At 47.2% G+C, this 24,780-nt stretch overlaps 1 protein-coding gene across 1 annotated transcript in view; it reads left to right on the top strand.

Annotated features, from left to right (window-relative positions):
* LOC121570013 (MAGUK p55 subfamily member 7-like) overlaps nucleotides 1-24,780 on the top strand; it is a 255,999-nt gene that overhangs the window by 136,284 nt on the left and 94,935 nt on the right. Inside the window, exon 7 of the mRNA XM_041881459.1 lies at nucleotides 5,938-6,069. Within this exon, the coding sequence (XP_041737393.1) occupies nucleotides 5,938-6,069 (132 nt within the window). The remainder of the gene's footprint in view (nucleotides 1-5,937; nucleotides 6,070-24,780) is intronic.

The raw sequence follows: 24,780 nt of genomic DNA, 5'->3' as shown, positions 1-24,780 counted from the left end.
AGGCTATGTCCCGTAAGGCTCTGGTCAAAAGTAATGCACTGTATATGGAATATGATGACATTTGGGACACATCCGTAGGTTCTGTGTCCTCTCTATGATACATCACTGCTCTGTTCATCCACAGGTCAGCCAGACAGCTATGATGTCACACAAACGGATGCAGCACTTCTTGAAGCTTTTAAAAGCTTATTTCTCTCTCTCTCTCTCTCCTTTTAACAATTCTCTGGCTGCCTTCTGTCTCTCTTGTTAGACATAAATCTAAATCTCAAAGGTTGTGTGTGTGTTTGTGTGATGGAGATAGGGATATTTGGATTCCTCAATCAGTCCAGCTGTCACGGTGTCAGACAGACAGAACACTGCCAGAAAAAACACCTTGGAGCCTGTCTGTGTACAGCAGGGCAGAAAGACAATGGTTACAAGATGAATGGAGTCAGATGGACCCCCTCACAGGAAACAAATGGAGGTCAGGGGAATCCATCGCGTGTGTGTGTGTGTGTGTGTGTGTGTGTGTGTGTGTGTGAATCCATCATAACTGCGGCCGCTGTGGCTGCTAGGTAGGGGCCACTCCCCTGCTGGCCCGAGGGGGCGACAGGTTGAACAGTTCACATTTATTACATTTTAGTCTTTTAGCAGACAATCTTATCCAGAGCGACTTACAGTTAGTGAGTGCATACATTTTCATACTGGCCCCCCGTGGGAAACGAACCCACAACCCTGGCGTTGCAAGCGCCATGCTCTACCAACTGAGCTACACGGGGCCACAACTGCCCTAGCGTGTACACACACACACACACACACACACACACACACACACACACACACACACACACACACACACACACACACACACACACACACACACACACACACACACACACACACACACACACACACACACACACACACACACACACACACACACACACACACACACACACACACACACACACACACACACACCTACCCCATTTCCCCTCCCTCCCTCCTCTCTGGCTGGCTGGTGCCTGTATAGTTTGGGCCTTTTACCCGGCTTTACTGCTCCCTGGGTAAACCGTCACACCGACAGTCTTCTAGCTCCAAGCAGCAGAAGCACGATAGATTAACCTCAGCAGCAGCTAGCCCAGCTCAGCACTGGGGATTGGTGCCAGGGGGAACACTTTGACTGTAACACACTCACTGACTGAGGTTTGGAAGCTGTCTCTTCTGAGTGGCTTTAAAACGCTGCAACGGCTGGTTCTCTGTGGGTTTTAAGCCCCCCACCCCCCACCCCTGTCTCTCTCTCTCTCTCTCTCTCTCTCTCTCTCTCTCTCTCTCTCTCTCTCTCTCTCTCTCTCTCTTGATGGCTGGATAGGGATCTGTCCGTTCTGCCGTGGCACCCGATACCTACCCAGCTCCATGTAAATCACAGAGTCTGTATGTAAAACACAAGCAGATGCCTGGGCTCTGAATGGTGTCTCTGTGCGATAGTAACAGTATCACTCTCCATTATGAAATGATCCATTCCTAGGGCGGGACATAAATCACAGCTTCTTAAAGCACCCCCCTCTCACTCGCGCACGCACGCACACACACACACTCCCCCACCTCCCCCCTCTTTTCTCCCTTTTATGATTATTCACACATGAGAAAACATCTCCTACCCATATTAGCCTCCTCAGAAACACTAATATTGACAATGATATGAAGTGCTAATTTTGACGGCCGTCTGTTTCCGATGGGGGGGAACTGTGTTTTCTGTTCTGTTGGGGCGGGGGGAAGGGTTTGGGGGGTTCGCTGGCAGTGGGTCGGGGTGTCTCTGCCTACCGCATCGCTGGGCTGGAGCTCTCAGAAGAAGAAGGTTGCATCTCAATTGGCACCCTACTCCTTATAAAGTGCACTACTTTTGACCAGAGCGCACCCTAAAACATGGCGAGCCGAACCCAACCCAGCGTGTGATCCCGGCATGCATCCCAAATGGCACCCTATTCCCTATATAGTGTAGTACTGGGCTCTGGTCAAAAGAAGTGCACTATATAGGGAATAGGGTGCCATTTATGAAACCGCCTCGGTCTTGCCCTAACGCAGCTGAATGGTTCATTTCCAACAAGGATATCAGCTCTACATTCGATTTGGAGACACACACACACACAGAACACTGGCTCTGAGACATAACAGGACCTGCTGACTGCCGTTGACCCAGAGGAATGCTTCCATACGGTGGCAGCCGGTTGTGTGTGTGTGTGTCTGCATGTGTGTGTGCTTGTGTGTGTCTGGTGTGTGTGTATGTGCGAGTGTGTCAGCAGCCACCACAAGCAAGGGGTGGCCACCACAAGCAGGAGACTGAAAAGATTCGGCATGGGTCCTCAGATCCTCAAAAAATTATACAGCTGCACCATCGAGAGCATCCTGACTGGTTGCATCACCGCCTGGTATGGCAACTGCTCGGCCTCCGACCGCAAGGCACTACAGAGGGTAGTGCGTACGGCCCAGTACATCACTGGGGCCAAGCTTCCTGCCATCCAGGACCTCTATACCAGGCGGTGTCAGAGGAAGGCCCTCAAAATTGTCAAAGACTCCAGCCACCCTAGTCATAGACTGTTCTCTCTGCTACCGCACGGCAAGCGGTACCGGAGTGCCAAGTCTAGGTCCAAAAGACTTCTCAACAGCTTCTACCCCCAAGCCATAAGACTCCTGAACAGCTAATCATGGCTACTCTGACTATTTGCACTGCCCCCCCCACCCCATCTTTTTACGCTGCTGCTAATCTGTTAATTATTTATGCATAGTCACTTTAACTCTACCCACATGTACATATTACTTCAACTACCTCAACTAGCCGGTGCCCCCGCACATTGAATCTGCACCGGTACCCCCCTGTATATATAGCCTCCCTACTGTTATTTTATTTTACTTCTGCTCTTTTTTTCTCAACACTTTTTTGTTGTTGTTTTATTTTACTTTTTTATTTAAAATAATTGCACTGTTGGTTAAGGGCTGTAAGTAAGCATTTCACTGTAATGTCTGCACCTGTTCGACGCATGTGGCCAATAAAATTTGATTTGATTTGCCCTGCCTCTGCCATGTGCTACCTATTAGCCTGGTCCTGTTGCTAGTCTCAGTGGTTGTGATGGGGAGTTTTTCCAAGGCATTACCGGCCAGGCTGTAACGAGCTGTCGGGACAGGAGGGCTGCTGGGGTGAGTGTCAACTAGGCCCTGATGGAGGAAGTGGTGGGCATCGATGAGAGGATACTCAGTGTTCAGGATATTAGCTGTGATGGATAGGGATCGAACTGTGGTTTCCAGGCTTCCTGATGTTAGAGAACTGGCAGTATGGTAACGTGAGACTAATAGGGGTGTAGAGGTAGGAGCAAACACACACACACGTGCGCGCACACACACACACACACACACACACACACACACACACACACACACACACACACACACACACACACACACACACACACACACACACACACACACACACACACAGGGCTGTGAAAAGGAGAGGGTAGGAGGGGAGAGCTGTGAGGCCTGAGGTGAGCTGGGTTGGGTTAAGGAAGTGCTTTTGTGATAGGTAGTTATGTTCTGTGGGCCACAGGGCTTTCTAAGGATATAGAAGCAGGTCCTGTTGAAACAGGAATAAGCTGTGATTGGCACATAGTAACATGCCTCGGTGTTGTTGACGAACCAGATCAGGTGTTGTGAGTGACAGCGACACCTCACCAGGGAGGTGGAGGACACTGCGTGTGTCCGTCCGTCTGTCTATCCTCGGAGTGAAAACCGTCTCCGCTCCTCTCTCCGGAGTCACATCGGCACAGGGCAGCAGTGTTTTGTCGGCGGTGTTTTCGGAAACTCTGGAAACTCGATACAACGCCACATTAAAGGCGTTGGAGAAGAAACAAAGAAAAACTGAAAAATAGATTTGGCCGCAGCAAATCGAGAGCGCGTTCCTCTGAAAATATTTGTTCTGTAATATTTTATTCAGCTCTGAATGGAGCACGGTCTGCTGCAGGCTGGTTTAATTCACTGGCTAGTAGAATGTCTGTTATTATACTGTTCTAGAGTTGTGTGGAGAGTTGTTATTATTACAATTATTACATTATTTGTCCTCACATTAGGACATTTGTTTTCCACTGCTCCCAGGAACCATATGCAAACATGACGACAAAAGATAGTCAATGTAACACAGTTATGTGCCACACAGTTAAAGCCAGTATCCATTAGTGTTGGCCTCAGGGTGACTAGACGAAGGCTGTGTGTCTGATGCAGGTGGAGTCACAGTGGAGCTTTGGGCACAGCACACTAGTTGTCTCTCCTCCTCCTCCTCCTCATCTCATCTGGTCTTCTTAAGGAACATCTTGAACGCTGTAGTGTAGCATGCTCCCATGTCATAAAATAGACTGCTCTTCTCCTTCTCTCCTCCCTCTATCCTCCCTCTCTCCTCTCTCACCCTCCTCTTTCTGGCACGTGATTAGACTATGTTTTTTATTTCATGGAAACACTGTTCGTTTCCAGCAGCATTTGGAGAGGACACAGAGCCGTTAAATAGTTTGAAAAATGAATCTCTGAATGCAATCATTCTCGTCTGTGTCGTCTCGTTTTTCACCCTCTTTCTCCTCTCTGCTGCTGCTGGGAGAGTGTGAAATATGTGAGGCGGCTGAGAACTTCATTACTTTGCTCATCGCTCTGTCGGTCGCTGAACATCAGCTTGCTAGCGCTCCCATGGGACCCGTCCCAACACACACACTCTCTCTCTGGAAACTCAAAGCTGTTGCCAGGGGAGGGTCCTTCATTTCTCTGTCTACCTCAACATCCCCAATGATTCATAGCGGCATTAACCTCCTTTTATTCAGGAAGATCTATGAGTCCGACGATGAGCCTTAATGGCAATTAACACATGTAGCTAGAATAATAGGACCTTAACGAAATCAAATCCATCAACAGGTACTTGAGGCAGGCAGCAGGCACAGCCATTCACAACCATCAGAGGAGTTTGTTCCTCCCCTCTCTGTTTACATTTACATTTTTGTAATTTAGCAGACACTCTTATCCAGACCTTCTTACAGTAGTGAGTGCATACATTTTCGTACTGGTCCCCCGTGGGATTCGAACCCACAACCTCCCAGAAATGTCACGTCTGAACGTTTGATGTTGATGATTCTATTTGCATGAGGTGTGCTGGAGCTTTGCAATGAGGAAATAACTATAATCACTTTGTAAGATATCCAATCCAAATATTACAATATCTGTATGACATCATCATTACTGTACCTGCAACCCTAACTGAAAAACGCTTTCTTTCAGATAGACCTGTATTGAAATTAAATCAAATAACAGAAAACGATCATTCAGACATAAGGTTTGGGAAGAGGAGGATCCCACTTTGAGTGGTTTGACCTCGGCTATGTCAGCGACTTACGGTAGTGAGTGCCATCATTTCCGTACTGTTCCCCAGTGGGAATCGAACCCACAACCCTGGCGTTGAAAGCACCATGCTCTACGAACTGAGCCACACGGGACACTGTTTCTGTCTGCCTTTTCTCTCTCTCTCTCTAGTTGAAAGGGCCTCAGGTTATTGTAAGAGTTCTTTGTAGTATGGGTTTGTACTGTTGTTAACTGCACATAGTCTCTGTATAGGGATCTATGCTTTGAATTGTGAATTTTAACCCCTCTCTTTCTCTTTCCTCTCCACCTACCTCACATTTTACATTTTAGTCATTTAGCAGATGCTCTTATCCAGAGCGACTTACAGGAGCAATTAGGGTTAAGTGCCTTGCTCAAGGGCACAACGACAGATTTTTCACCTAGTCGGCTCGGGGATTAGAACCAGTGACCTTTCGGTTACTGGCACAACGCTCTTAACCACTAAGCTACCTGCCACCTCCTCTATCACTCTGCTCTCATCCCCCCCTTTCCTTTCCTCTTTCATCCCCCTTCTCTTCTTCTCCTCCGTAGAGTCTTCTGTCTGTCCATGACACAGTGGCCCAGAAGAGTTATGACCCCGATCTGCCTCCACTGCCCGATGACATTGATGATGACGAGGAGTCAGTGAAAATCATACGGCTGGTCAAGAACAAGGAGCCTCTCGTAAGTCCAAGTCTCACAACACACACACACACATACACAATGACAAGGAGTCAGTGAAGATCATACGGCTGGTCAAGAACAAGGAGCCTCTCATAAGTCCCCCTCACAACAACAACAACAGGTTCCCTGTTTTCTTCAATGTAGGATGGTGCTACTCTGTACCTGGAGTCTGGCGAACCTGTTCCCTACACTTTGAAACTGTCTGCCCAGTAGCACTGCACTGTTACTCACAGTGTTTGTGTGTACTGTTTTGTAAATCAGTCTGGCCCGTGAACAGTATCTGTTTGGTTTCCTCCCTTGTCGTGCTCTCATCACGCTCCCAGTTCACGTCCACATGGCGATGTCTGACCTCAACAACAACATCAGTAGCAGCAGCATGGTCTGCATCCCAAATGGCACCCTGTTCCCTACATAGTGCACTACTTTTGACCAGCGACCTATAGGCTCTGTTTAAAAGTAGTGCACTGTAAAAGGAATAGGGTGCCATTTGGGATGCAACCAAGGTCTTGGCCTGGTTCCCTTTCTCACGCTCATTCTTTACTTCCTGGATGGCAGCTCCAGTTCCTCCTCTCCCCACTGAGAGACATACCACACATTCCCCTGGTCAGCCCTGCTCTGCTCTGCTCTCTCTCACATACACACACGCTTCACACGCACACACATGCTACAAATGCACACACACACACACACACACACACACACACACACACACACACACAAGCTCTGCTAGGAACAGCCACTCCTCTATGTGGTCAGCTGGTGTGTCTGGTCTCTCACCCCCTCCTCTCCTATCTTTGCATCCTCTCTCTCATTCACTCTCTGTATCCTCTCTCTCTCTTTGTCTCACCCTTTATTTCTGCATCCTCTCTTTTTCTCACACTCTCTCTCATCCTGTCTTTCCAACTCTCTCTTTCCATCCCTCTCTCTCTCTCATCCAGTCTTTCAACCACTCTCACCATCTCTTTCTTTCTCTCTCCCTCCCTCTCTCTCTCTCTCCCTCCCTCCCCATCACTGTCCTGACCTCAGTGTTCTGTCTGGCATGACAGTTCTCTTCCTGTCCCACCCCCTCCGGGCTGGCGCTCTGTCATCAGAGTGCCACACTTTGTTGTGTGTGGAGGCCATGGCCCTCTTTGATCTGGTCTGTTCTCTCTCTCTGTGTGTGTGTGTGCGCTACAATAACAGTGGTGTCCTTTCCTGGCTGGTCTTGCTTTATGTTGAGGTTCCGTTGAGGTTTTCTCAGACCTTTTTTTTGGCTCTGGGCCTGCCCGCCCCCCAACTACACCTCAGGGAACCGGAGAGGAACAGAACACACCTAAAGTAATTTTGGGTTCCAGCCTTCCCCCGGCTGGTCACTGTAATAAGTGGCTTTCAGTTCACTCAGTCAGTCCCTCAGGCTCTGGAATGTTCTCTAGCTCCTTATTGTTTTTGCTCTGCTACTGTAGTCCCGCCCACTACTACTACTACTACTAGGGCTGATGTAAGTAAGGTCACGTCTCAGAAACCATATTGTGATTTACACACAGGCCCCAGTCAGGTTTAATTGTCAGGTTGTATTTTTCACTAGCCTCCTACATGTCAGCTTGTTTTTCTCCTCTGAATGTATTTGGATCCTGAGAGGTCAACTCTGAAACATGCATTTACAATGTGTGTTGTTGTTGTTATTTTGACAGTACAATAGTGTCAAAGGATGTTGACAAAACACTGAAGTGTTATAAAATGTGTTATACTTGTACAGAGTTATGTAATGTAAAGGGGTCCAAGCCTATTGACCATTCAGAGTCTGTCTTCTCCGTCCGTCCCTCAGCACAATGTGGTTTAATCTCATGGTCGGGTCATGCTGCCCTCTCACTGCCTGAAGGACCCGGGGTAGACTTGCGGCTCTAATCTCAGTGGTCTGCTCTAATTGAGGCTTGGCAGTGGTAGAGGAGGAGGATTCCTGTGTTCGTTAGCTGCCTGCAACTGAAAACAAAACAATACATTCCAATGGAGCCTCCGACCAAATTATGGCCACCCGCTATTTGTCTCCCAGAAATGTCACGTCTGAACGTTTTATGGTGATGATTCTATTTGCATGAGGCGAGCTGGTGGCGACTCGGGCGGAGAGGGAAGGGCCTAGCACCTATGCTGATGAGAGAGCCAGTTCAGGGATGCTGCCCACTCTGTGGTCTGGGTCTGGTCTCGGTCTGTTCTGGGCCATCTCAAAGAGCCACTGCCTTCATTTCCCAGTGTTCCTCTCTCTGTAATCACGCTCCTGCCAGACCTTCACACGATAGCCCTCACTCCCCTGCAGCAGCAGTACTGTGAGAGAACGGTGTGGGTTGGTTGACCACTCTTGTTCACTACTCTGGGTGACTCACTAACTGACTTTAGACTAGAGAGAGCACTGTGGCCATAGTCTGTCTATAGTCTGCATGCCACAACCACAACCACAACCAGGGCTGGGTAACTTATAATAACCCATAGCTTTGCAATGAGGAAATAACTGTAATTACTTTGTAAGATATCCAATCCAAATATTACAATATCTATATGGCATCATCATTACTGTACCTGCAACCCTAACTGAAAAATGCTTTATTTCAGATAGACCTGTATTGAAATTAAATCAAATAACAGAAAACGATCATTCAGACATAAGGTTTGGGAAGAGGAGGATCCCACTTTGAGTGATTTGACCTTTTATCTCTTGGCTATGTCAGCCAATGAGGAGTGAAACCATTAAGGCAATAGTGTAGCGGCCATGCTGAAATTTGAGCATTTCTGCCAATAAAGGCCCCAAATTGTGTAGGGTCTTCATTCTACACCAAATTTATATTTATTTAAGTACTTTTACACCTTTTTCTCCCCAATTGGTAGTTACAGTCTTGTCCCAGCGCTGCAACTCCCCTACGGACTCAGGAGAGAGCCATGCGTCCTCCAAAACATTACCCTGCCAAGCCGCACTGCTCACTTAACCCGGAAGCCAGCCACACCAATGTGTCAGAAGAAACACCGTCCAGTTAGGCGACCTAAGTCAGCTTGCAGGCGCCCGGCCCGCCACGAGGAGTCTCTAGAACACGATGGGACAAGGAAATCCCAGCCGGCCAAACCCTCCCCTAACCCGAACGACGCTGGGCCAATTGTGTGCCGCCTCATGGGTCTCCCGGTCACGGCCAGCTGTGACACAGCTTGGGATCGAACCCGGGTCTGTAGTGATGCCTCAAGCACCTTAGACCGCTGCGCCATTCGGGAGGCCTGGGTGTGCCTTTTAACTTGCAATTTGACATAATCAGCCTGAAATTCTCACACTTGACATCATATACGGCTGGTCATACTATACAGTATTGAGGTAATTTATTTCCTCTCTCTCTCTCTCTCTCTCTCTCTCTCTCTCTCTCTCTCTCTCTCTCTCTCTCTCTCTCTCTCTCTCTCTCTCTCTCTCTCTCTCTCTCTCTCTCTCTCTCTCTCTCTCTCTCTCTCTCTTTGCATGTTTTGGCTCTGTCTTCAGGGGACTGTATCATAGTTAGCATGCTGAGGCCTTTCTTGGTGACTCATCCATTAACTTAATTGTGATTAGCTGAGTGGATTGTATTCGGTAGCTCTGATTTAATTGCTATCATTTTTCAGACCGTGACTTCATACCATAAAAACTCCCATCTTTCTTTTCAGGGGACTTTTTTCTGTTCCCCCCCTCAGTCCATACTTTGGCACCCGCTGTAACCCAAATATTTTGTTTTATTAGGTCCAATGTCGGGACAATGAAATAATTGGGTTTGAATAGAGAGAGGCATAAACAATAAGGCCAGCCGTTTTTCTTTATTGGAAGAATGTGTTATTTTGGATAAGGTTACCCAAAACTACATTTGAGTGGAACGAACGCAAGAGTTGCGTCAAGACCAACTTCAGTCTCCCCTGAGTACTGGGATATTGTGTCTACGTCCCAAATGGCACCCTATTCCCTATAAAGTGCATTACTTTTTACCAGGGCCCATAGGCCTTCTGGTGATAGAGGCTGAGTACAGACTGCCTAATATAAGCGCTGTAGACAACAGCAGGAGTTGCCAGGATGGGAGAGAAGCACTGGTGTTACACAATTCAACCTCCCAGAGCCAGGAGCCTAAGGAGCCGAGTGAGAGAGAGACACACACGCCTCACCACACTATCTTCATCCAGCATCTTTGAAAAGAAAATATATTTAAAAAAAAAATGTTGTTAAGGAGTAAAAAATGAATCAACAGAGATACCGCAGGCATCAGGTCTGACCGTTGGATAATCTGAAAACATTAGGGAGAATCCAGGGCTGTCCCAAATGGCACCAATTAACTTTGACCAGAGCCTGTTCAAATGTAGTGCACTATATAGAGAATATGGTGTCATTTGGGACTCAAGCAAAGGCTGTGGTTGATGTGTCCTGCTCCTCTCATTTGGCTGTTTTTAAACCCTGTGATGATGCAGATGTAAATGCTTGCTGTGTTTTCCCTGCTGTTTTATGTTTTTTATGGCTCACTCTCCTCCACTGCTCTCTCTGTGCCATTGTCTTCTTGATCCCTTCATCTCTACAGCACTATATCTTTCTCTACATTTTGTGTCTGTCTGTCTGTCTGTCTTTCTGACGGTCTGTCCATCTCTTCTTTCTATCTGTTGTCCTTTTCTTTGTGTGCATCAGTTTTTCCCTTTTTTTAAAGACTGGGAAAAGACACTGGTCGACCACCTTGCCACATTGGTTGTATCCCAAATGGCACCCTATTCCCTATAGTGCATTACTTTTGACCAGAACCAAACCCCAGGGCCCTGGGAAAATAAGTATGATAAATGGGAATCAGGGTGCCATTTGGGATACAGCCATTTCCATCATGCACCTCACTCCGCCCAGACGTCCGTCCAGACCCCCAGACACCCGACAATCCATCCCCAGATTGTTAAGCATCATTAGGAGCTGTCAAAACACCCGGCCAGGAACCTGACAGGATCATTGTCACTTTCCTTTCCTTTCCTTTCTCCTCTCTTTCTCTTTATTTCTCTCTCTTTCTCTCTCTCTCTCTGTGGATTGGTTTTCACATTAAGTGTGACTGTGCCGTGGAAAATACTCTCCATACCATGGGCATCATCTCCTGTGTGGGTGTCTGGCTCTTCCGGTGCCATGCCATCCAGTCGACTGCCCTGTACCAAATCAATACAACTCGTGACCACCCACTCTCACTCTAGACGCCTGGTGGATCAACTGGACTTCTTGTTAAGAATCCTGAAATACTGAACTTGTCTTTGAGTCTACTATGTTCATTTTTTGAGGGAGTGTTGATCACACCTACTGTTTTAGAGTGCTATCTACCAGACCTTCCAAGAAGGAACTAAAGAATGACTGGCATCACAATCAGATATTGACGTAAAAAAAACACCATTATTTTTCCATCTGGTCTTCAGGAGGGCATTCCTTTAGCCTTCACTTCACCATTCTGACACCATTAGAGCTGTTGGATCGCTCCTCCTGCCTCATCTCCTCTTCTTTTGTCTCAGAGTCGTAAACACAATCAATCAATCAGATAATACCCACCCATCACTCTCTCTGTCTGTCTCTGTGTCTCAATGGAATCTTAATACTGTTGGCTTGACTGTGAACTTTAGGCTTGGAGAGTGTGGTACACACAACTTTGACGCACAACGAATAAATACCTAATTTATTTTGAGAGAAGCTTGTGTTAATTTCGACTGTAGTCAATGAAAGTGGTACACAATGGCACTGCAGCCGTTTAAAACAAGATTTGAGGATGTTCCCTTTTTTGTCTATTTACATTAGCATTTGGATATCAAGCCGTTTGTAACGACACTCTGTGGGATTAATGGAGCAGCAGATGAGATTAGGGGAGGCAGGCAGGACACATGTTAGTGTTTTACAGAGAGTTGTGTGCTTTAAAACCCATACATCTTTCATTTGATGGATGAGCTGGGTGTTTGGCGCTCTGTGAAGAAGATGGAGCGTTCTCGAAACGTCTGGAGCATTTGGTTCCATGGTGGTATAGCATGTGTCCATCCTCTCTTTAACATGCAGCCTATTAGATGTGTAACTTGTAAAAGTTGTTTGTGTGTTTGTCCACTCTGTAGTTTCAGTTCTGCCTAATTCCGTCACTGGCACAATTTATTAAATTACTAAAATGTTTGCCAATTGTTACCTCCCCTGATGGGGCGATTAGGTGGCTGGGTCTTTGAAAGAAACCCAGACCCACCACCCGCCACAGGTTAGCTGTAAAGGCCATGGCCAGTTCTCTGGGTTTGTGTCTGTAATGTGTGATGGCCTCTATCTGATCAAGCTCATGCCAGTATGGTGAGTGATCCACACTCACAGCCTCAGAACACCCCACATCACAGAAACATTATTACCACGTTCCCATATTGATCTCAAGGCACTCTGAGACCATTTCCTATCATCGGCAATCTTAAACACCTAGATGGTTTCAGGCCTCTAGAACTTTCCCACTTTGTTTTATAATCTCTAGTTGCTTCCTCTCCCCGAAGTATGTTCTGAGTTCCGTGCTTCAGCATTCCTTCCGTGCGGCATTCCGAGAGTCGGGGCTGAGGGTGGTGAATGTGTGCATTGTTGGCTGTCGCTGTGCGGTGCTCCTTGTATTTGCTAGGTCACTTATGGAAATGAGATGTGACATGTGAAAGTGCTGTTTTCTTGGCAAGGTCATTTCAGGAGAAAACACTAAACAATCCCAGAGAGAGACTTGAGACACAACAACTTTCTCATTGTATACATACACACGGACACATATGCACGCAATAATGTAAACACACACTCGTGTGCATGTACACACACACACACACCTCAGGACATAAGTAGCAACCCGGGCCGGCCCAGTTAGGGGATAGAGCATAAGCATACATGCTGACTCTCACACACTGTGAAACCTGGGTTCAGACTTAACACACACACACCTGTCTGAAATGCTGAGGTGGGCCTGCTAAATATGTTTTCTCAGTGTGTAATGACTCTATCTAACATTAAGAGCCTGTGAAGGGAAGGGAAGGGAAAGGAGGAGGAGGGGACACACAAACACACACCGACACACAGTATCTGGCAGTCTCAGCTCGTCCCTGGAATGTCCCCTGTAATTATCATGATAATTGCCCACAATTTTCCTTTTTCTCATAACACTCCCAGGTCAGGAGCAGGGTTAAGGAAATAAAAGAGGACATTTTATCCTGAGTTTCTCTGAGTAGCTTTTTATTAGTTGTAATCACAAGTGATTTAATAAAACAGGTGGAGAGGCATGCAATAGGTCACCCAGCGGGAATAGAGTGAGACAACAAACAGCAGACACACACACACACATACAGGAGCAGTCATTGTGGCATGAACTACTAGAAGGTGAAAAATCGTTTAACATAAAAACTTAAAGTACCTTTTTCTCTCTCTGGCTTCTCTCCATTTCACTGACAGTAAGGTCTGTCATCTGCTGAGTACTACGCTAAGAAGTCACAAATTCTTTACTGCACTTTATTATAATATAGGCCTACCAAAGTGAATTACGAACTTGATTCCCCAATCATGACCACATACATTAATTACAGTAGTACCTGAGTACCACTTTTCTTTCTTTCATTCCGTTTTTCAGACAATGCTGTGTAATGTCTTGATGGGAAGAACTGTGCAAGGCCTCATAAATGCGTATTGGCTCTGTTTCTGAATGATTCTATATGTCATAGGGGTGATATGCCATCCGTCTGACGTAAGGCTGAATGGCACACTTTTACACGTAAAGATATGATTGGAGTTAATTGCGTTTTAATGTCCAGGAGGCCTTGTTTCCATTGTGATTCTATTTTCCATGGTCAACATCTGGCGAGAGCAGAGTGCCAGCATGTGGTTTCCACTACATTTGTATTTATATCCTAAATACTTCAGTCAACACGGTGGCGGGTAGCGGACTTGCCGGGGCGGCCGGGCCAGAGCGAGAGTTTATTGTCGCCGTTACACTTTGCTGTTAAGTGACATCATGTCAAAACACGTTCTCTCCCCCGGCCCGACCACTTGCATTTGTTTTTTCTTGTCTCGTTCAATCTGGAAGGAAAACTAACGTTTGTTGAATGCCACGGGCTCAGACGCCGTTCCCGGGACAATGTTATGAGTGGTCGTTACGGACCGAGGGATTTGTGTGTGAAATGGAGAAGCTTGCTTGTTTTCGCTGGCAGGTTGAGGGGGGTGGGGGTTTAGAGGTTTGGTGTAGGGCTCGGTAAGAGGATCCCTGGACCCAGGCCTCTGGTTCTCCAATATGGCCAGGCCACACACACCCAGACTCCTAAAGCCCCAGCCACCACCACTCCTGTAGTTTCAGCCAGAGCCCCAGCCCCTGCTGCTACTGCTGCTCTAACTGTCCTGGCCCCAGCCCCTATACTCAATCCCCAGTCCTTTACCACAGCCCAAGCCCAAGCCCATAGACCCCTGAAGGGCCAGTCAGCCCTGTAGATCCTATAGCTGCTGGTGCAGTAACTGTCCTGGCCCCGGTTCTCTCTGCCCTGGTCCCCAGCTACCAGCCCCCTGAAAACAAAGCCAGCCAGTACACTCTTAGAAAAAAGGGTTCCAAAAAGGTTCTTCAGCTGTCCGCATAGGAGAACCCTTTTTGGTCCCAGGTAGAACTCTTTTGGGTTCCATGTAGAACCCTCTGTGTAAAGGGTTCTACATGGAACTTAAACGGGATCTAGTTGGAACCTAAATGTGTTCTTCAAAGGGTTATCCTATGGGGGCAGCCAAAGAACCCTTTTAGGTTCTAGATAGCAGCTTTTTTTTCTAAGAGTGTAGGCCCTGGTCCTGCCTGACGTGTGCTGAGCAGAGATCTGAGGTCTCTCCTACTGCTGTACTAACTGTCCTGGCCCCTGCCCCGCTCTATCTGCTAAGGTTTCATGGCTCCACTTCGTGTTGAAAGGTCCTGGAAGATATCGCCTGACTTTCGTTTGCTCTCAGAAATGCACGCTCGCCTCCTATATACTGTGAGGCAATCCAGATTCAGTCCCCAACCCCCCTCTTGCTTTCCTCTTTTTTCTTGAGTGAATATGTGTGAGCCATTTGTCATCACATACTTAATACCGCAGCCATGTCTCCCTCTGCATGTGTTTTTTATACGGCCACTCACAGAGACTCGGAATATAGAGAATATAACTAACAGTCTGATATGGATGAATATTGCCTCAATTCTCATCACACCGCGAAGATTAAGCTATTGAGTTTTGGCCGGGCCTACAATAACAATCAGAAGCATTTATGTGTTAGAAATAGTAATAGTGGTCGGAGCAGAGGTTCCCATATGGAGCTGATCAGGGGGAGAGAAGAGCAGAGGCTGAGGATCACCTTACTGATGAGTAATTGAGCGGCGAACCCAAAGCTAAAAGCGCTGCTGATTCCGCCAGGATGATTCCACATCGCTAACTTCTCCAACATATAATTTTTGGGAGGGAGGCTCGCTTGCTCCTTGCTTCTTTTAAGTAAGGCCTATTTTTAGCCCTCGACTTCAAGTCGGAAGACTCAGAACTTAGGCAGGCCTCAGTAACTTGGAGGGAGAGCTAAACAAAACGCACACAAAAGAGAGACCATTTTCTTCTCCACTCGTGTCCTGTCTGGCTGTTGGTCGGTGCAGAGCTACCTATTTCGTGAGAATGGCGAGGTTTAGCCAGGCGCTTGATGGTTAAGTGGTGCCCCCTCTAATTACTAGCATAGTAGCCTAGCATAGCTCATTCATCAGGCTTTGTGATTGTCCAACATCAATCATAACCCTTAAAGGAGAATTGTGAAGAGTCGGCAGCTCTGGACATTCTGCAGGCGAGGCTGTATCGTGACAAGATTACGTAGGCAAACAAATACACCGACATTGCCCTCTGTTGGTGAATGTGAAGTCTGGAGAACAAACTAGATGAAGACTATTGTATCAACGGTACCCGAAGAACTGTAATATTCTATGTTTTTCTGAGTCTTGGCTGAACAAGGACATGGATAATATATATCTCGCAGGTTTCTTGATACATTGTCTAGACCAGACGGCAGCCTAGGGTAAGGATAAGGGGGAGGCATGAATCTCTTTAACAGCAGCTGGTGTGCGATCGCTAATGTTAAGGTAGTCTCAAGTTTTTGCTCGCCTGAGTTAGAATACCTCATGATAAGCTGCAGACCATACTATACTGAACAAAAATATAAACGCAACATGCAACAATTTCAACAGTTTTAGAGTTACAGTTCATATAAGGAAATCAGTCAATTGAAATAAATTCATTAGACCCTAATCTATGGATTTCACATGACTGAGCAGGAGTGCAGCCATGGGTGGGCCTGGGAGAGCATAGGCCCACCCACTTGGGAGAAAGGCCCACCCACTGGGGAGCCAGGCGCAGCCAATCAGAATTAGTTTTTCCCCACAAAAGGGCTTTATTACAGACAGACATACTCAGTTTAATCAGCTGTCCGGATAGCTGATCTTAGACGCTCCCGCAGGTGAAGAAGCCAGATGTGGAGGTCCTGGGCTGGCGTGGTTACACGTGGTCTGCGGTTGTGAGGCCTGTTGGACATACTGCCAAATTCTCTAAAACAACATTGGAGGCAGCTTATGCTAGAGAAATGAACATTCAATTATCTGGCAACAGCTCTGGTGGACATTCCTGCAGTCAGCATGCCAATTGCACGCTCCCTCAAAACTTGAGACATCTGTGGCATTGTGTTGTGTGACAAAACTGCACATTTTAGAGTGCCTTTTATTGTCCCCAGCACAAGGTGCACCTGTGTAATGATCATGCTGTTTAATCAGCTTCTTAATATGCCACACCTGTCAGGTGGATGGATTATCTTGGCAAAGGAGAAATGCTCACTAACAGGGATGTTAACAAATTTGTGCACACTTTTTGAGAGAAATAAGCTTTTTGTGAGTATGGAACATTTCAGGGATCTTTTATTTCAGCTCATGAAACATGGGACCAACACTTTGCATGTTGCACTCAACAAGCTGTATAGGGCCATAACCAAACAAGAAAATGCACATCCAGAGGCGGTGCTTCTCGTGGCCGGTGATTTTAATGCAGGGAAACTGAAATCCGTTTTACCTCATTTTTATCAGCATGTCACTTGCGCAACTAGAAGCGACAACTCTTGATCACCTTTACTCCACACACAGAAACGCATACAAGGCTCTCCCTCGCCCTCTCTTTGGGAAGTCTGACCATAACTCTATCCTCCTGATTCCTGCTTACAAGCAAAAACTCAAACAGGAAGTACCAGTGACACGCTCAATGCGGAAGTGGTCCGATGAAGCGGATGCCAAGCTACAGGACTGTTTCGCTAGCACGGACTGGAATATGTTCTGGGATTCATCCAATAACATTGAGGAGTTTACCACATCAGTCACAGGCTTCATTAATAAGTGCATCGACGACGTCGTCCACACAGTGACTGTACACCACACAGTGACTGTACATACGTACATAACCCAACCAGAAGCCTGTCAACTATGCCTCTGTCTATCACTGTTCTCTCCTCTCCGCACAGGCTATACAAACGCCTCACACCGCGTGGCTGCTGCCTCTCTAACCTGGTGGTCCCTGCACGCGCGACCCACGTGGAGTTCCAGGTCTCCGGCAGCCTCTGGAACTGCCGTTCTGCGGCCAACAAGGCAGAGTTCATCTCAGCCTATGCCACCCTCCAGTCCCTCGACTTTTTGGCGCTGATGGAAACATGGAATACCACTGAAAACACTGCTACTCCTACTGCTCTCTCCTCGTCTGACCATGTGTTCTCGCATACCCCGAGAGCATCTGGTCAGCGGGGTGGTGGCACAGGAATCCTCATCTCTCCCAAGTGGACATTCTCTCTTTTTCCCCTGACCGATCTGTCTCCTCATTTGAATTCCATGCTGTCACAGTCACTAGCCCATTCAAGCTTAACATCCTTGTCATTTATCACCCTCCAGGTTCCCTTGGAGAGTTCATCAATGAGCTTGACAAGTTCCTTTCCTGAGGATGGCTCACCCCTCACAGTTCTGGGTGACTTCAACCTCCCTACGTCTACCTTTGACTCATTTCTCTCTGCCTCCTTCTTTCCACTCCTCTCCTCTTTTGACCTCACCCTCTCACCGTCCCCCCCTACTCACAAGGCAGGCAATACGCTTGACCTCATCTTTACTAGATGCTGTTCTTCTACTAATCTCACTGCAACTCCCCTCCATGTCTCCGACCACTACTTTGTATCCTTTTCTCTCTCGCTCTCCTCCAACACTACTCACTCTGCCCCTACTCAGATGGTAATGCAACCTTCGCTCTCTCTCTCCCGCTACTCTCTCCTCTTCCATCCTATCATCTCAACCCTCCTCTCCTCCCTTTCTGCATTCTTTGACTCTCTATTTCCCCTATCCTCCCGGCCGGCTCGGTCCTCCCCTCCTGCTCCGTGGCTTGACGACTCATTGCGAGCTAACAGAACAGGGCTCCGGGCAGCCGAGCGGAAATGGAGGAAAACTAGACTCCCTGCGGACCTGGCATCTTTTCACTCCCTCCTCTCTACATTTTCTTCATCTGTTTCTGCTGCTAAAGCCACTTTCTACCACTCTAAATTCCAAGCATCTGCCTCTAACCCTAGGAAGCTCTTTGCCACCTTCTCCTCCATGCTGAATCCCCCCCCTCCCTCTCTGTGGATGACTTCGTCAACCATTTTGAAAAGAAGGTTGACGACATCCGATCCTCGTTTGTTAAGTCAAATGACACTGCTGGTCACTGCCCTACCCTATGCTTTGACTTCTTTCTCCCCTCTTTCTCCAGATGAAATCTTGCGACTTGTGACGGCCGGCCGCCCAACAACCTGCCCGCTTGACCCTATCCCCTCCTCTCTTCTCCAGACCATCTCCGGTGACCTTCTCCCTTACCTCACTTCGCTCATCAACTCATCCTTCACCGCTGGCTATGTCCCTTCCGTCTTAAAGAGAGCGAGAGTTGCACCCCATCTAAAAAAAACAACACTCGATCCCTCAATGTCAACAACTACAGACCAGTATCCCTTCTTTCTTTTCTCTCCAAAACTCTTGAGCGTCCCGTCTTTAGCCAACTCTCTTGCTATCTCTCTCAGAATGACCTTCTTGATCCAAACCAGTCAGGTTTCAAGACTGGTCATTCAACTGAGACTGCTCTTCTCTGTGTCACGGAGGCTCTCCGCACTGCTAAAGCTAACTCTCTCTCCTCTGCTGTTGTCCTTCTAGACCTGTCTGCTGCCTTTGATACTGTGAACCATCAGATCCTCCTCTCCACCCTCTCCGAGTTGGGCATCTCCGGCGCGGCTCACTCTTGGATTGCGTCCTACCTGACCGGTCGCTCCTACCAAGTGCCGTGGCGAGAATCTGTCTCCGCACCACGTGCTCTCACCACTGGTGTCCCCCAGGGCTCAGTTCTAGGCCCTCTCCTATTCTCGCTATACACCAAGTCACTTGGCTCTGTCATATCCTCACATGGCCTCTCCTATCATTGCTACGCAGACGACACACAACTAATCTTCTCCTTTCCCCCTTCTGATAACCAGGTGGCGAATCGCATCTCTGCATGTCTGGCAGACATATCAGTGTGGATGACGGATCACCACCTCAAGCTGAACCTCGGCAAGACGGAGCTGCTCTTCCTCATGGGGAAGGACTGCCCGTTCCATGATCTCGCCATCACGGTTGACAACTCCGTTGTGTCCTCCTCCCAGAGTGCGAAGAGCCTTGGCGTGACCCTGGACATCACCCTGTCGTTCTCCGCTAACATCAAGGCGGTGACCCGATCCTGTAGGTTCATGCTCTACAACATTCGGAGAGTACGACCCTGCCTTACACAGGAAGCGGCACAGGTCCTAATCCAGGCACTTGTTATCTCCCGTCTGGATTACTGCAACTCGCTGTTGGCTGGGCTCCCTGCCTGTGCCATTAAACCCCTACAACTCATCCAGAATGCCTCAGCCCATCTGGTGTTCAACCTTCCCAAGTTCTCTCACGTCACCCCGCTCCTCCGCACACTCCACTGGCTTCCAGTTGAAGCTCGCATCTGCTACAAGACCATGGTGCTTGCCTACGGAGCTGTGAGGGGAACGGCACCTCCGTACCTTCAGGCTCTGATCAGTCCCTACACCCAAACGAGGGCATTGCGTTCATCCACCTCTGGCCTGCTGGCCCCCCTACCTCTGCGGAAGCACAGTTCCCGCTCAGCCCAGTCAAAACTGTTCGCTGCTCTGGCACCCCAATGGTGGAACAAGCTCCCTCACGACGCCAGAACAGCGGAGTCACTCACCACCTTCCGGAGACACTTGAAAACCCACCTCTTTAAGGAATACCTGGGATAGGATAAAGTAATCATTCTATCCCCCCTTACCCCACCCAAAAGAAAGAAAAAAAATTAAAATAACAGATTGTAAAGTGGTTATCCCACTGGCTATAAGGTGAATGCACCAATTTGTAAGTCGCTCTGGATAAGAGCGTCTGCTAAATGACGTAAATGTAAATGTAATTACAGGCAACATCCTCACTGAGCTAAAGGCTAATAGCTGCCGCTTTCAAGGAGCGGGACACTAATCCAGACGCTTAACAGAAATCCCGCTACGACCTCTGACGAGCCATCAAACAGACAAAGCGTCAATACAAGACTAAGATCGAATCCTACTACGCTGGCTCTGACGCTTATCGGATGTGGCAGGGGTTGTAAACTATCATGGATTGCAAAAGGAAACCCAGCCGCGAGCTGCCCAGTGATGCGAGCCTACCAGACGAGCTAAATGCCTTTTACGCTCGTTTCGAGGCAAGCAACACTGAACCATATTGAATGGAGTTGAAGGATGGGACTAATAACAAATAACAAGATAACTAATAATGTAAGCATACTGTGTCCATAATAAGTATATACAGTGGGGAAAAAAAGTATTTAGTCAGCCACCAATTGTGCAAGTTCTCCCACTTAAAAAGATGAGAGTGGCCTGTAATTTTCATCATAGGTACACGTCAACTATGACAGACAAATTGAGAATTTTTTTCTCCAGAAAATCACATTGTAGGATTTTTAATGAATTCATTTGCAAATTATGGTGGAAAATAAGTATTTGGTCACCTACAAACAAGCACGATTTCTGGCTCTCACAGACCTGTAACTTCTTCTTTAAGAGGCTCCTCTGTCCTCCACTCGTTACCTGTATTAATGGCACCTGTTTGAACTTGTTATCAGTATAAAAGACACCTGTCCACAACCTCAAACAGTCACACTCCAAACTCCACTATGGCCAAGACCAAAGAGCTGTCAAAGGACACCAGAAACAAAATTGTAGACCTGCACCAGGCTGGGAAGACTGAATCTGCAATAGGTAAGCAGCTTGGTTTGAAGAAATCAACTGTGGGAACAATTATTAGGAAATGGAAGACATACAAGACCACTGATAATTTCCCTCGATCTGGGGCTCCACGCAAGATCTCACCCCGTGGGGGACCTAGTGAATGACCTGCAGAGAGCTGGGACCAAAGTAACAAAGCCTACCATCAGTAACACACTACGCCGCCAGGGACTCAAATCCTGCAGTGCAAGACGTGTCCCCCTGCTTAAGCCAGTACATGTCCAGGCCCGTATGAAGTTTGCTAGAGTGCATTTGGATGATCCAGAAGAGGATTGGGAGAATGTCATATGGTCAGATGAAACCAAAATATAACTTTTTGGTAAAAACTCAACTCGTCGTGTTTGGAGGACAAAGAATGCAGAGTTGCATCCAAAGAACACCATACCTACTGTGAAGCATGGGGGTGGAAACATCATGCTTTGGGGCTGTTTTTCTGCAAAGGGACCAGGACGACTGATCCGTGTAAAGGAAAGAATGAAGGGGGCCATGTATCGTGAGATTTTGAGTGAAAACCTCCTTCCATCAGCAAGGGCATTGAAGATGAAACGTGGCTGGGTCTTTCAGCATGACAATGATCCCAAACACACCGCCCGGGCAACGAAGGAGTGGCTTCGTAAGAAGCATTTCAAGGTCCTGGAGTGGCCTAGCCAGTCTCCAGATCTCAACCCCATAGAACATCTTTGGAGGGAGTTGAAAGTCCGTGTTGCCCAGCGACAGCCCCAAAACATCACTGCTCTAGAGGAGATCTGCATGGAGGAATGGGCCAAAATACCAGCAACAGTGTGTGAAAACCTTGTGAAGACTTACAGAACACGTTTGACCTGTGTCATTGCCAACAAAGGGTATATAACAAAGTATTGAGAAACTTTTGTTATTGACCAAATACTTAATTTCCACCATAATTTGCAAATAAATTCATAAAAAATCATACAATGTGATTTTCTGGAATTTCTTTCTCATTTTGTCTGTCATAGTTGACGTGTACCTATGATGAAAATTACAGGCCTCTCTCATATTTTTAAGTGGGAGAATTTGCACAATTGGTGGCTGACTAAATACTTTTTTTCCCCACTGTAGATATGGCATATAGAAGCAAACCGGATGGACATCATGAAAATGATCGGAGAGGTTGAGAGTAGAAGACGTTCAGGAGCAAAAACAAATAAAATAGAATTATTGTAAAATTGACTGTGTCCATAAGGTGTAGATAGTAAGTATAGGCTGGAAGTAGAGGCCTGGGCATTGTTGTTCACTAATTTACCCCAAGTAGGGAAAGGATGGCGGGGTTGAAAAGGAATAAAGGGGAGTATATATATACAGTGGGGAGAACAAGTATTTGATACACTGCCGATTTTGCAGGTTTTCCTACTTACAAAGCATGCAGAGGTCTGTAATTTTTATCATAGGTACACTTCAACTGTGAGAGACGGAATCTAAAACAAAAATCCAGAAAATCACATTGTATGATTTTTAAGTAATTAATTTGCATTTTATTGCATGACATAAGTATTTGATCACCTACCAACCAGTAAGAATTCCAGATCTCACAGACCTTTTAGTTTTTCTTTAAGAAGCCCTCCTGTTCTCCACTCATTACCTGTATTAACTGCACCTGTTTGAACTTGTTACCTGTATAAAAGACACCTGTCCACACACTCAATCAAACAGACTCCAACCTCTCCACAATAGCCAAGACCAGAGAGCTGTGTAAGGACATCAGGGATAAAATTGTAGACCTGCACAAGGCTGGGATGGGCTACAGGACAATAGGCAAGCAGCTTGGTGAGAAGGCAACAACTGTTGGCGCAATTATTAGAAAATGGAAGAAGTTCAAGATGACGGTCAATCACCCTCGGTCTGGGGCTCCATGCAAGATCTCACCTCGTGGGGCATCAATGATCATGAGGAAGGTGAGGGATCAGCCCAGAACTACACAGCAGGACCTGGTCAATGACCTGAAGAGAGCTGGGACCACAGTCTCAAAGAAAACCATTAGTAACACACTACGCCGTCATGGATTAAAATCCTGCAGCGCACGCAAGGTCCCCCTACTCAAGCCAGCGCATGTCCAGGCCCGTCTGAAGTTTGCCAATGACCATCTGGATGATCCAGAGGAGGAATGGGAGATGGTCATGTGGTCTGATGAAACAAAAATAGAGCTTTTTGGTCTAAACTCCACTCGCCGTGTTTGGAGGAAGAAGATGGATGAGTACAACCCCAAGAACACCATCCCAACCGTGAAGAATGGAGGTGGAAACATCATTCTTTGGGGATGCTTTTCTGCAAAGGGGACAGGACGACTGCACCGTATTGAGGGGAGGATGGATGGGGCCATGTATCGCGAGATCTTGGCCAACAACCTCCTTCCCTCAGTAAGAGCATTGAAGATGGGTCGTGGCTGGGTCTTCCAGAATGACAACGACCCGAAACACACAGCCAGGGCAACTAAGGAGTGGCTCCGTAAGAAGCATCTCAAGGTCCTGGAGTGGCCTAGCCAGTCTCCAGACCTGAACCCAACAGAAAATATTTGGAGGGAGCTGAAAGTCCGTATTGCCCAGCAACAGCCCCGAAACCTGAAGGATCTGGAGAAGGTCTGTATGGAGGAGTGGGCCAAAATCCCTGCTGCAGTGTGTGCAAACCTGGTCAAGACTTACAGGAAACGTATGATCTCTGTAATTGCAAACAAAGGTTTCTGTACCAAATATTAAGTTCTGCTTTTCTGATATATCAAATATTTATGTCATGCAATAAAATGCAAATGAATTACTTAAAAATCATACAATGTGATTTTCTGGATTTTTGTTTTAGATTCCGTCTCTCACAGTTGAAGTGTACCTATGATAAAAATTACAGACCTCTGCATGCTTTGTAAGTAGGAAAACCTGCAAAATCGGCAGTGTATCAAATACTTGTTCTCCCCACTGTATATAAAACATGGGGGATTGGAAGTGACAGTCTATCTGCAATATTAAGCTGATCTACCCCCCCCCCCAAAAAAATACAATAAAAACACTGAACCATGCATGAGAGCACCAGCTGTTCTGGACAACTGTGTGATCTCGCTCGCTGTAGCCGATGTGAGTAAGTCCTTTAAACAGGTTAACATTCACAAGGCCCCGGGGCCAGATGGATTACCAGGACACGTACTCAGAGCATGCGCTGATCAGCTGGCAAGTGTCTTCACTTACATTTTCAACCTCTCCCTGACCCTGTCTATAATACCTACATGTTTCAAGTAGACCACCGTAGTTCCTGTGCCCAAGAACTCCAAGGTAGCCTGCTTTGAAAGGCTGGTCATGGCTCACATCAACACCATCATCCCAGACATCGTGGACCCATTTCAATTCGCATACCGCGATTCGCATACC

Source organism: Coregonus clupeaformis, chromosome 7 (assembly GCF_020615455.1).
Source record: "Coregonus clupeaformis isolate EN_2021a chromosome 7, ASM2061545v1, whole genome shotgun sequence".
NCBI classification, from domain to species: Eukaryota; Metazoa; Chordata; class Actinopteri; order Salmoniformes; family Salmonidae; genus Coregonus; species Coregonus clupeaformis.
Note: the sequence above shows the minus strand (reverse complement) of the source record. Positions and strands in the feature narration are given on the sequence as shown.